Source organism: Euprymna scolopes, chromosome 19 (assembly GCF_053919585.1).
Source record: "Euprymna scolopes isolate OS-2025 chromosome 19, ASM5391958v1, whole genome shotgun sequence".
NCBI classification, from domain to species: Eukaryota; Metazoa; Mollusca; class Cephalopoda; order Sepiida; family Sepiolidae; genus Euprymna; species Euprymna scolopes.
In genome coordinates this window covers 59,478,453-59,492,498 of record NC_136500.1, presented here as the reverse complement: position 1 = coordinate 59,492,498, position 14,046 = coordinate 59,478,453, and the positions used below count along the sequence as shown (strand labels likewise).

Genomic DNA, 14,046 nt, shown 5'->3' with positions numbered 1-14,046 from the left:
TGTAGTTAATTGATTTGCGCCTGAGTGAAGCTCTACGCTCAGAAGCGTCTATATTCACGACCTTGTTGGAGATCTTACATAGCCTAGCCCTAGTTATCTGGCTCTGATACCGCTCGCTAGCCGGGAGGTTCAGGTCCCCCTTAACTAGGTCTATCTCTAGGGTGCCCCCCCCCCGCCATCGCACGGGCCAACCTATCTTTTAGACGCTTCTCTGCCTTGGCCTTATTTAGAGCGAGGCGTTGGCTGTACTTGACAGAGAAGTTTCTAATGCTAGCTTTGGCACTAACCCACCACTTATTCCCAGTTACCGCCCCCACTAGCCACTTCTTGATATGTTCAACCAGCTTTTCCTGGCAGTCGGCCATCTTCAATAACGAGGTATTCAACTTCCAGTACCCGGCCAGTTTGTGCTTCCTATCTAAGTTAATCTGAACCACAAGTAGTTTGTGATCGGAGTGACCTAATCAGTGGAACATGGGACAGGTAGTATAATCGAGGGTGCCTCTTCTTACTAGCAACCGATCCAAGTAGGTACTCGGGCCAGAGGGCCTATTAGAGAGCCACGTCCACATCTCCTGCCCTGGATGATCCACCCGAAACCTGTCGACCAGATCGCATGAAGCCATTGGATCAGAGAGGCTGGTGTCACACCCATCCGTCCCGCTAGTCCCGCCCACCTTATCTACCCTGGGATCAAGGATAGCATTCCCATCACCCACTAGGACTAACCGTTCTTAATCCCCAAGAAACAAACACCTCCAACTGCCGAAAAAAGGAAACCCGCTCTCATGTGGTATTAGGCGCAAAAACCGTGACGACTCGAAACGATCTATTTTCAACGGCAACATCGGCCATGACCAGTCTGCCATCAGCATCCGCGTGTACAACACTAACTGCTGCAGAAATAGTGCATCTAACTAGCAAGGTAACCCCCCTACTAAGGTGGTCAACGAATGCTGAAAAGACATTGTAATGCCCCTCCAGCACCTGATGATCGTCTACTGAAATAAAGTGAGTTTCCTGCAGCGCTGCCATATCTATATTCATGGACATGAGATCCCTCAGTACCCTAGCGGCTTTGCTTCAGCACCTCATACCCCTCACGTTCAAACTAGCGAGGCTCAAATACGTAGCCATTATGCCTATTCAGTGTCAACCACCGGCTTGAAGTCTTTTGCAGTCAGGATGCCGCAGGATTGGACGAGGTTACCCGAAAGCAACTCGGACGTGACTCGTCCGTCTCGCACAATTCCCCCGACGTCCAGCGGGAAAGTTAACTTTATGGCCCTATAGAACAAAGGGTGGACATATAGTGGAACCCTCCCCTCACACCTATTCGCCGACTGTTTGAGGGAGTCGTGCCCCTCCTCCACCAACTTTGTGTCTTTGATTGCTGTTTTTGCAGCCTCTATCATGTTCCACATGGCCCTGGTGTGTCCCACCCTCGTGTGACGCACAAAGGTCATTAGTAGAGGAGCGTTATTGAAATGAGTAGGATCCGCAGTTGATAGGCCGTCCACTGTGTGAAGGGGAGCTTCCTGGTCTTTTCTTTCTTACAGGAGAGGCCAACACCGCTCTGCGGCTAATTGGTGTTGCTGGCCTCTCCCTTGACAAAGAACAGGCGCCAGCTGGGGTGTATCGAATAGGGGTTGAGATTTCGGTTCAGCAGAGGGGGTCTGGGATTCGGGGGTGGGGGGCTGAACCATAGAGACAGTCTTCTCTAGATGCATAGGGGATGGAGAACGGGACCCAGCATCCTTGGCCTTCTTCAGGTTTTCGGCATTCCACAATGACTGCCGGGCTGTTGCTGACTACTTGCTCCCCTTCAGAATCTGATGAGGAGACCGGATTCTCCCTTTTCAAGGACGACGACTACAGATTCTTTTTCTTGTTCAGAGATTGCGGCTCCGTTCTCTTGGTGGAGGCGCCACGTGATGACCCTGAGGGAGCCTGCTTACGTTGTTCTTGCAGGGCTTCTCTTTTGGTTTAGAGGGTTGCCGGCGTGTTTGGGGGTGTCCTAATAGACGGTGGTGGCATTCGTTGTCCGGGAGGAATCATGTTATCCAGGGATTCCTGGGTGCCCGGAAGCGCCGGCCAATCAGAAGGCTTCTCGGCTGGTGACATCACAGTGGCACCAACTGCCCCACTCTCGCGTTCAGGGTGAGCGGCCCCCGCCTTCCTCCTCTTGGAGCGCGATCGTCTAACTCCCGCCTGGGCTGATTTCCTGCTCCTACTATCATCATCGCAACTGTCATAGTTGTTGTTGCTGCTGCCGCTGCTGCTCAGCTCCATATCCCTCTTTAGGGTTTGCGACAGGTCTAGGTCGAGGCTGATGATATTGTTAACAGCCTGCTCCTGGTCGTCAGGCACCGCATTCTTGATTGTCTGATCCAAGTTGGTGGTTCTCAAATGCGAGAATTCGAGCGAACCTGAATGTTTTAATCCCGGCCCTGGGAGTACGCTCCTCCTGTGGGTCGGGAGGCTGACAGTTGAAGCCCTGGGTCTCTCCCACCAAGCCGGATCACCTCTCCCAGCTGGCCTAGTCCTTCTGCTGCTGGGGACGGCAACATCGAAATTATCAGAGTAGCCTAATGCTCTAAACTCTGCTTCTAGAGTGCGGGGGGCAGCCCTCGTGCTGGCCTTAAGGGACACGGGCGGCAGAACCCGGGCTAGGCGGAGTAGCAGAGCCCGGACCGCAGGGAGAGGGTGGAACAGTTGTGGACCCTGGTCCAGCGCACAGATTTGACCGTGAAGGCCCCCTCTGAGAACCGGACCCCAGGCTAGGTATTGCTGCGCTGGAGCCTGGACCAGCTACTGTCCTCTTCCTCATCCTCTTTCCAGAGCTAGACCCGCCGATTTGAGCGAGAGGGTGATTCCTTTGGGTTTGACCCACAACCACACTCTACTTAGCTCGGCCAGCTGCTTAAGACAGTCCGAGAAGAGAACCCTAAAACCTGCAAAAAATCCAAAAAAGAGACAGTTAGTGGTCCCAAGAAAGGGGGGGCAAGCAGACTAAGGAAGCAAGAGAGATGCTTCCTCAAAGAAAACCCAAAAGAACTAATGCCGGACACGATAGTGTAGTGGAGACCGCCTGAGAACAAATCCCTGGCCGTATTTTTTTGTTTAATTATTGCGACATTACGTTCTAAAATATTGTTTCTTTATACGAAATAAATATGTAGTGAACTTAAAATTTGAAAATCAAGTCATGTCTAAATATTTGTACAAGAAAAATAAAATGATTTACAACACATCGTTAAATTTTGCTATAAAACTAAGAAAACTACAGCAATGTATTTAAAGAAAATTACAGCATCCAAACATAGGTCTTAGTGTAAAAGTTTTTTAAATAATTAAGAATCGCATTACAAAAAATAATCTTGAATCACCCACATGTGAATAATCACATTAAAATATAGACACACCCATCCAATCAAGAAGACCAGATGTCGTAATAATTAACAAGAAAAATCCTGTCAAATCGTAGACTTTGCTGTCTCAGCTGACCACAGGGTGAGTATGAAAGAAAAGGAGAAACGAAGCAAATACACAGAGCTAGCCAGAGAGTTAAAAGGGATTTGGATGATGAAGAAAATCAAAATAGTACCGATAATAGTAGGAGCACTAGGAACAATTCCGAAAAACTTTGAAAAAAGAATATCAGAAATTGGAATCAGAGGAATAACTGCAAAAGTACAATGACTAACGATAATGAATACGACTGAAATATTAAGGAAAACTCTTGAATGCGGAGAATAATACAAGAAGACAATATAACGCATAAGCGTTACAAGGAATGAAGAACACCGAAGCTGCATATCTACAAGTTCTACACCCCCATCATTCATCCCCCCATTGTTTTATCACCGTTCTTCCCAATAAAAAAGTGATACCAAAGAGCTGAGAAGGGTCAAGAAAGACTGAAAGGCCGAGGAGCGAGCACTAGCCAGACCTCGGCTGGACAAGCGCAAAGAGTACTGGGACCTTGGGGAGGCTGAGTGCCACTTAAATTCCAGTATAATTCAATGGCCACTGCCATTGAGAAATCAATGGTAAGAGGCTGTTGCGATGATGCAAATTCATTTGCAAATGTTATCGAAGGTGGAGAGAGCTGCACGTCTGGGGGGACTTGTTGTCACTCAGCTTCCAGAGAACACCACAGGTTTTCAATCAGATCGTTTCTTGACTTGTGCGAAAGCTCCATGTGAGCCAATAATGATGATGATGATGATGATGATGATGATGATAATGATAATGATAATAATAATAATAATAATAATAATGATGATGATGATGATGATGATGATGATGATGGGAAAAAGAAAGAAATAAGAAGATTTAAGCAGTGTACCGAAGTAAGAAATACAAAAAAAAAAAATAAAAAAATAAGACACACTACTGGGTTATGAGTAAGGGGTCAACTAGTTCTTAGGTTTTGGAAGAGTCAAGGGTTCAGTCGGTATTTATTCTAGTTTTCAGGATGGTCGTGGAATTTTTTTTGTTTTGTTTTTTCGTGGGATTTTTCCCCGGATTCGTAGTTCGGCCGGACCAACATAGGAAAACGCTCTCGTAATGTTATAAGGGAAATCTTTTATCTCGTAGGAGTCATGTGCTTATGGAAACGCGTTAAAGCTATGATGAAGTTAAGGTATGTTCAAAATACCACACACACACACACACACACACAACTGCATATGAACAATTACATATGAATGTATCACAAATAGACATCAACATTTAGACGATCATACAACGGTACCCCTTTTATGATACCATCAATACAACAGGACAAGGATGGAACACAAAACTCGTCGACGCTTGATCTTATCTACAAACTAAATGAATAGAAACAATAGTTTTAATAATTTGCTAATTTAAATAAAATAAAAAAAAAATCATCTTGTGACCCTTAGAAATAATAATAAAAAATTGTAAGGATGTAAACTGTCAAAAAGATTATTTCTGACTTTTGAAATACTGATCGAATTTGCAAATATTATAAGATTGGAACACACTTTGGAAGTATTTCTATATTTTATAGAGATTAAAACATTACCGTAATCTTGGTTATGGTCTTATAACGATTTTATTCAACCAATGATTTAATGACTTTTTTTACACATCATTAAAATAATATATGATCATTGTTGTAATGGTGTTAGAAAAGAACGCGTAAGTAATTTCGAAGTGAATGTTTTTTTACCCCCCCCCCCAAAAAAAAAAAATTAACGAAAGGTTACATAATAAGGGAACATTCAAATGAAGCAGGGAAAAGTAAATTAAAGTTTGCCTCTTACAATGTGATTTCAATCTTAGTATTGAACTATGTAGCACAATATTACTTTCGGAGCATTTATTAGTACTTATTAATTTATCTCGTTTGGGTTCGTTTTTTATTTAAAATATAATGGACACTATTTCCATAGAAATATTAATAAACTCATATTTGCTGCGTGTTATTGGATTTTCTATCTAAAAATCTTTTAGCACTGTCCAGAAAAATATCAATTTTATGAAAACATAATTGTTGATTAAATACATTAACATCCCCAAATTCTGTATCAATTTGTAAAGTTAATAACATTTGTCAATAATTCATGTTGTTTTGTAGTATTTTATCTACTATCTTATTTTACATACCTTTTATGTAATTCCTATTGAATACGAAAATCTCAAATGAAAAGAAGTTTTTAACGCAGGACGCTTTGATTTATACATGTATCTAAAACTATTTTTAAAAATCCTTTTATTCAATAAGTTCGTCTGCAATTAATGCTTTTGTTTTATTTCTGTTTATTTGTCGAGCTTTCAACTTACTTATAAATTATAAATGAAACAGATTTGGTTTCAACGGAAAAGAAAACTTTGATGTACACACAAAATTATTTAAAATAATCTTTCGTGCTCTTCATTTTATTTATTCATTTTTTTTCACAATATAGTCATAATATTGTTGGTTTCTATTTACAATGTCTCCCCACGAGACAAGGTCGTTTTTTTAGTGTAGACAAAAGGAACAAAAATAAAAATTGTCTCAGTCGTAAAGGATTTCTCCTCCACTGACAGAGAACAAGAAATTGAAATGCAGCATCTGAAGAACAAATACTACACTTTGATCTTGACCCGAATTCTGTTTCATAATCTAAACAATACACAGGGAAATAATTCAGTTAAACTAATTTTTGAGTTATCGAACTTTTATTTCAAATAAAGATTCATTTATATTTATTTAAGATAAAGTGATATTCAAGTCATCATTCTCCACATTTCAGTTGTTCGTAATTATCTTGTATATTAGATCAAGTAACAACAACCCAACATTTTTGTTACTTCAGTACAAGTGACAAGTTTACGAGTCGAACTCTAAATATTTTTATTGATTGAAAGCTGGTTTTATTTTAATAATTAAATAAAATTAGAAACACATTTACAACGATATATATCTGGTCATAAAATAATTTACTGTAAAAACGATGATTAAAACTTTTTATATTTTAAATATTTTATTTACAATTTCTTCTATAATTGGAATATTTTTTATTTTCTTGCTTGAAAACTCTTTTTACACAGTTTATATCAAATTATTTTTAAAATACTTTATTTTATCTTTCTTATTAGTATAATAGTTTTCTAATGAACAGAAACATAACATTTGAATTTAGTAAACATAGTAATAACGTATATAAATAGAGAATATTTGCGAATGACACTCAGTGGACAAAAATGATGAGGTTTCTTTGTTGGATTGTACGGCAGATCAACCCTTTGAGTCATTTTATGCAGATTATCTTTGGATTTAGAGTTATTAATTCATGCTCTAGCTGACATACGAGTGATAAGTTCTTTTTAAAGTTTTGATAAGATTCTTTTAACGGTATGGTTCTGTTGTTTTGTTTTACGGTACATCAACATTTTTTGTAGGTATTTATAATAATTACTTTAAATTGCAGTTTATTACTAATCTATTCAATCTAATGCTCGGTGAAACCTCATAGGAAATATTCAATAAATTTAATAAATAATGGTTTGTATTACTGTACACATAGATTCGAAAAAAAAAACAAACCAATATATAAATAAATGTTATCAAAGCAAGATAAGCTAATTTTCTACCTAACTGGACACGTTTTTAATGTCTTTATTTAATGTAATATGTTAATTCAGCTCAAAAAAAGTGTTTACCGATGTGATGTACTGGAAAATTAAAATGAAACCAGACTTTCTCTCTCATTGACACGGTAAGTCTGGGGAAAGGAGTTAAAACTCTAAAACCAGACAAAATACTCTTAGAAACACGCTCAATATGTTACCGTGACATATATTTCGGTGGGTTTTGAATATTATTTTGTCTTGGGCGCCATTTGCCTTTGATAACATCTATTTGTTATATATTTGTTTTTTGACAACCTTTTCGAATATAAATTGCCTAAAAACAATTGATGTCGAAAAATGTTTCACTTATAAATACACTTAAAGAGGAAAATCATATTGAAAATTAACAGAATATAGAATACTTAAAAAAAAATCGCATTAAAATAAAAACACTCGCTCAGTATGTTACCGTGACATATATTCCATGGGTTTTTAACATTATTTTATCTTGGGCGCCATTTTCAATTTTCCAAACACATCGGTAAACACTATGTTTTTCGAGCTGATTAAAGATGTTACATTAAATAAAGACACTAAAAACACATCCAATTAGGTAGAACAGTGATTTATCTTGCCTTTGATAACATTTATTTGTTATATATTTGGTTTTGACAACTTTTTCGAATCTGTGTACGGTAATACAAATACACAAATAAATTTATTGTTTACGAAGATTATTAGGAAATGCGGAAATTAGAGCCGAACATCATGAATGAATATAAATTGCCTAAGAACAATTGATGTCGAAAAATGTTGTTTCACCTATTAAATACACCTAAAGAGGAAAATCACATTGAAAAAAGTCAATGACAGAATATAGAAAACTTATAAAACATAAAAATCGCATTAAATTACAAGAGTAAAGAAAAACTTTCATAATAAATTTGTGGCCCTGAAAAGGGCCGTTTGAATATGAAGAGAGATAATAAATTTAAGCTCTCTCGCCTCGGATACGACGAGCCAATTGGATGTCCTTCGGCATGATGGTGACACGTTTGGCGTGGATGGCACACAAGTTGGTGTCTTCGAAAAGACCAACCAAGTAAGCTTCACTGGCCTCCTGAAGAGCCATCACAGAAGAACTCTGGAAACGGAGATCGGTCTTGAAGTCTTGGGCGATTTCACGAACCAAACGTTGGAAGGGAAGTTTCCTGATGAGAAGCTCAGTGGATTTTTGATAACGTCTGATCTCACGGAGAGCTACAGTACCGGGCCTGTAACGATGGGGTTTCTTCACTCCACCAGTGGCTGGAGCACTTTTACGCGCCGCTTTGGTAGCCAACTGTTTACGAGGAGCTTTACCTCCGGTGGATTTACGAGCGGTCTGCTTAGTACGAGCCATTATGAAACAACTACTACTTCAAATGATGAATTTCACCAGCACGACCGTTACACCTTTTTATATGGGTTGTTATCAGCTGCTGCTGCTACTTTTCTTTGTTAGATGCGCGCAAAATGTTCAAATATTTCCCTTTATTCTCATTGGTAATAAAGAATCACGTGGGGTGCTTTCAACTAGGTCCGCCGGATTTTGTGCGGAGACCTATATATAGTGAATTTGATTTGTTGTCCGCCGTACATTAGTATTTTCATACTACTACTTCAATTGCAAGATGTCTGGTCGCGGAAAGGGAGGAAAAGGTTTAGGAAAAGGAGGCGCTAAGCGTCATCGTAAAGTACTTCGTGATAACATCCAGGGTATCACGAAACCCGCTATCCGTCGTCTTGCCCGTCGAGGTGGTGTGAAACGTATCTCTGGTCTGATCTACGAAGAAACTCGTGGTGTCCTGAAAGTTTTCCTTGAAAATGTCATCCGTGATGCCGTCACCTACACCGAACACGCCAAGAGGAAGACTGTCACCGCCATGGATGTCGTCTATGCTCTGAAGAGACAAGGAAGAACCCTTTACGGATTCGGAGGTTAAACCATTATTTGACCCAAGACAAAACGAACCAAACCAAACGGCCCTTTTCAGGGCCACCAACTTTTTCCGAAAAGTATTTTTCCAAATCTAACTTTTATGCGTTTATCTTTTCATAACGTCTAATTTGATGGATTTTTTTATAAAATCCGTTTTTCATTATTCTGTATAATTCGCTTTTTTATTTTTTTTTCATTGCAGACATGAATAATTAGCTATTCTGTTTAAAAACTTCAGACTTAAAAATAATTTTCCAATTATAACAAAAGTATTAATCCCCATGTACTAACTTTCAATATTTATAATTCTGTCTTAAGCAAATATGGTATCCAGGTTTTGAAATTATTTATGTCACTCAAAAAGAAAAAAAATCCTATAATTTTAAATAACATTGTTTTTAGGCAAGAATTTTAGTTAAATTATCTGGGGAAATATTCAAAATAAAGTGGGGAAATTTTATCAGTTCTCAAAGATAATGACTGGAATTTAAAAAAAAGAAAGTGATGATAATAAAATTGCATATATTTCTTCTTTATATCTAATCGATTCATGTTTTTTGATCATCGTTGGTGTCTTTTAATCAGGTGGTAATTCAATTAAGTAAATTCATTTTTAACTAAAAGGATATTTAGGTGGTTATATTGATGGGGTTTGACTCACGTGACAAGTGAATTCTACAGATTTCATTTTAATAAACACTTACAAAACCAAACGTTCTCTATTATAACTGCCCAACTCATAATAATTCCGAGTAGCAATATTATTTTAATAAACATTTCAGTTTATTTGATAAATAAATGTTTGGAAAAAACAATTGAACAGTAGTGATAGAAATCCATCCATTAGATGCAGCCATCTTGTTTTCGCTCCAACTTATCAACAAGGCAATACTTATGTTTTAAATACAGATACTTTAAAATAAGTTACAACATCAAAATCCTATTCAGGTAAGGAGAAAATTTATCTTGCCTTTGGTTACATTTTGTTTTTTTGTTTCTTACTATTTTTTCGTTTCTGTTAAATAAATGCCCCTTTTTTAATCAATAGATGTCCTCAAAATTTAACAAAATACTGGTAAGCACTCAGTAAATGTCAATGTGACAATATGGATCTGAGATTTGTGCACATTTTGAAATTGTTCACTCTGGAAAATACTTTTACAAATAAAATCGGTACTTTATTGAGAAAGATGCGAAATATGTCAGTTGAAAAACTAATTTACGGACATTTTTATTGCTAAAATTCGACTAGAAACTTTTCCGTCATTTTTTTTTTGTTTGTTTTAATGTAAACTAACATTTTCAACAGATAAGTTTTCCTATTTCGAACTGTAATATTTTGCATATATCTCAATATAAATAAGCACCCGACAATTTTTAAAGATCGTTAAAAAATATTTGACGGCTTATTATACAAGACCCAAGAGTTATGTCCCTTTGTTTAATATAGTAATAGTGAAGTTATTGTTTTGTAATAAAACAGGTTTATTAACGGGAGATAACTAACAACTCAATTTGGTAAATTTTCTTTCAATAATTATTTTTTAACCGATTATTTTTCGTAATTTTGGAGAGTTTCTTTCTAAATAAATATGTAGTAAACTTCAAATTTTAAAAACAAGCTATTAAAACTCATGTCGAAATATTTGCAAGCAAAGTCAAAAAAGAATTACTACATATCCTTACATTTTGCTACAAAAATGGCGGGAAATTGTGCCTTGAAATGATTTTCCTGATTCTCGAAAACGGAATTAATATATATATTCTCTCTCAAATCGAAATCGAAAGATTCTAATAAACAAATACGCAGCAAATTTCATAGAAAATAACCCCGAACAAAATTAATAAGGTAAATAAAAAAACAAAGACAAAATAAGTAAAATGAATAAATTCTATTGAAATAAAAATAAAATGATTTTTCTGTGACCCCTGTGTATGACACAGCACATGTACGTCTGTGTGCATATATTAGTAATACAATATTACATAGGATGATGCAGAAGTATAGGCAACATGACGTCCGCAGCAAACTATCAAAAACATTTTTTTTTTAAGTCAAGTATTGTAACCCCATTTGGCTTTGTTTTACAATCCAGATACAAAAACGTTGCCAGAAAACAAATATATAACAAATAAATGTTAGAAAATGTAAGATAAGTTCGTTTTCTCTATAACTGGATAAGATTTCAATATTGTTTTTAATGTAAAATGTTTATTCTGTTCGAAAAGCAAGCATTGAACGCTACCGATGAACATGAAAAAATTGGCGCGATGTCTTTGAAGACTCGACAAAAACTTCAAAATAAGAAATAAAAGAATGGGGATTTGTTTTACAATACACGTGGTACGAAAAAATTTCAAATAACAAATGTTATTAAAGACAAGTTACTCTTCTACCTATCTGATAAAGTTTTTGTGGCTTTACTCACTTTAAAACGTTTATGCGGTTCGAAAAACTGTCTAGATTAAGGTGAACACAACAAAAACTTGCAGCGAATGTTTGAAATTTCGACGATGAGTTAAAGATTAATCGATTTATTTGGACAAAAACTAAGTTTTTTCTGTCGATTTTACAAGGGGTGTAATCTTTTAAATGCTGTTTCGATTCTATATGATATGCAAGAACTGAACTCCGAAATTAAGATTTGAAGTTCGGATAGACAATAGAGAAAATTCAAAGATATTCGCACATTAGAAGAAACGATTAATTTAGAATGAGTAGAATTTATCTTTTAAAAACTTTTAATGTTGGTTACTTGCTTGGTTGGCATTGATTACGTATTAGCTCTATTTTTTCTTTAATTATTTAAAAGCTTACTTTTTAAAAATTTCAGACGTTAAATGAATGCCCGTTAAAATCCAAAACAAAAATATTTCAGTTAATATTTAAGTGCATATTATAATGCGATTGTTTTTTTTTTTTTTTTTTTTTAATGTGATTGTACGGATAACGAATAAGAAAGCTGGAAAAAATTTATAAATTCAAATAAAAACAATACAGGAAATGCAGGTTTGTATTACTGTACACATAGATTCGAAAAAGTTGTCAAAAAACAAATAAATGTTATCAAAGGGAAGCTTAGTTGGGTTTGTATTACTGTACACATAGATTCGAAAAAGTTGTCAAAAAAACAAATATATAACAAATAAATGTTATCAAAGGCAAGATAAGTTACTTTTCTACCAAAGTGGATATATTTTTCGTGTTTTTATTCAATGTAACATGTTTATTCAGCTCGAAAACCATACAGTGTTTACCGATGTATTGGAACATTCAAGATGGCGTCTTATTCTCTCTTTAACACGGTAAGTGTGGGAAAAGATGTTATAAATAAAAAACGGGATAAAATACTGTTAAAAACTCGCTCAATGTTACCGTGACATATATTCGGCGGGTTTTTAATAGTATTTTGTCTAGTTTTTTATTTATAACACCTTTTCCCAAACTTACCGTGTTAAAGAGAGTGTGAGACGCCATCTTGAATTTTCCAATACATCGGTAAACACTGTATATTTTTCGAGCTGAATAAATATGTTACATTGAATAAAAACACAAAAAATACATCCAGTTTGGCAGAAAAGTAACTTATCTTGCCTTTGATAACATTTATTTGTTATATATTTGTTTTTTGACAACTTTTTCGAATCTATTTGTACAGTAATACAAACCCGCTTTTTTGTGTTTTTATTCAATGTAACACGTTTATTCAGCTCGAAAAACATGCAGTGTTTACCGATGTATTGGAAAATTCAAGATGGCGTCTGACTCTCTCTTTAACACGGTAAGTTTGGGAAAAGGTGTTATAAAAAATAAACTAGACAAAACACTATTAAAAACCCACCGAATATATGTCAACTTATGTCACGGTAACATATATTGAGCGAATTTCTAACAGTATTTTATCTAATTTATTATTTATAACACCTTTTCCCGAACTTATCGTGTTAAAGAGAGAGTTGGACGCCATTTTGAATTTTCCAATACATCGGTAAATACTGTATGTTTTTCGAGCTGAATAAACATGCTACATTGAATAAAAACACGAAAATTATTTCCAGTTTAGTAGAAAAGTAACTTATCTTGTCTTTGATAACATTTATTTGTTATATATTTGTATTTTTGACAACTTTTCCGAATCTTTGTGTACAGTAATAGAAACCCGGAAATGCTAACATTTATATTAAGATTGACTTAAATTTACAAGTTCACAAATAAAAAAAATACAAATATAATTTAAGACTTTCTTTCCCTAATCGTGAACAAATATAAGTAATATTTACGCCATAGAAAGAGATGGGAATATTTATGAAATCTAAACTGTGAATAATCGCATTAAAACATAGAAAGTGAAGAAACATTCGTGAAAAAATGTGTGGCCCTGAAAAGGGCCGTTTTGGGAATGTGTTTTCTTTGGAAGGAAACGCTTTTTACTTGGCGCTGGTGTATTTGGTGACAGCTTTGGTTCCCTCAGAGACAGCATGTTTAGCCAACTCACCAGGGAGAAGGAGACGGACAGCGGTCTGGACCTCACGGCTGCTAAGTGTTCTTTTCTTGCTGTAATGGGACAGACGACTGGCTTCATTAGCGATTCTCTCAAAAAGATCGTTAACAAAACTGTTCATAATAGACATGGCTTTGCTAGAAATTCCAGTGTCAGGATGAACTTGTTTCATTACTTTGTAAATGTAGATGGAATAACTTTCCTTCCTCTTCTTTCTCTTTTTCTTGCCATCACGAGCAGGTTTAGCCTTACCGGCTTTCTTAGCGCCTTTCTTGCTAACTTCAGTGGGGGGAGCCATTTCGACGATACACGAATGTGAAGGCAACTTTATTCTCTTCCCTTTTTATACGAAACACGCTGGCTCCCAGCAACAATCACAATTTTCTCTCTCAAATCTCTCGTATTTGATTGGTCAGAAACTAGCAACAAAAACTACACAACTTGTGAAAGCACTTAAAACAGACAAAAAAA

General features: G+C 36.2%; 2 protein-coding genes and 1 pseudogene across 3 annotated transcripts; 1 reads left to right on the top strand and 2 right to left on the bottom strand.

Annotated features, from left to right (window-relative positions):
• Positions 1 to 8,038: 8,038 nt before the first annotated feature.
• LOC145240141 (histone H3) lies at positions 8,039 to 8,512 on the bottom strand. Its single transcript, XM_080103747.1, has one exon. The coding sequence runs from the start codon at positions 8,492 to 8,494 to the stop codon at positions 8,084 to 8,086; it is 411 nt and encodes a 136-aa protein (XP_079959873.1). The 5' UTR covers positions 8,495 to 8,512; the 3' UTR covers positions 8,039 to 8,083.
• A 253-nt stretch (positions 8,513 to 8,765) lies between these two features.
• LOC145240224 (histone H4) lies at positions 8,766 to 9,077 on the top strand. The gene has a single exon (XM_080103806.1). The coding sequence runs from the start codon at positions 8,766 to 8,768 to the stop codon at positions 9,075 to 9,077; it is 312 nt and encodes a 103-aa protein (XP_079959932.1).
• A 4,401-nt stretch (positions 9,078 to 13,478) lies between these two features.
• Positions 13,479 to 14,031, bottom strand: LOC145303639 (histone H2B, gonadal pseudogene; annotated as a pseudogene). Its single transcript, XR_013873754.1, has one exon. The product of XR_013873754.1 is annotated as a histone H2B, gonadal pseudogene (transcript).
• Between the last annotated feature and the right edge of the window lie 15 nt (positions 14,032 to 14,046).

What these genes read in the sequence shown, in the direction of transcription:
- LOC145240141 (XM_080103747.1), bottom strand. Translation starts at nt 8,494, where the DNA reads ATGGCTCGTACTAAGCAGACCGCTCGTAAATCCACCGGAGGTAAAGCT.
- LOC145240224 (XM_080103806.1), top strand. Translation starts at nt 8,766, where the DNA reads ATGTCTGGTCGCGGAAAGGGAGGAAAAGGTTTAGGAAAAGGAGGCGCT.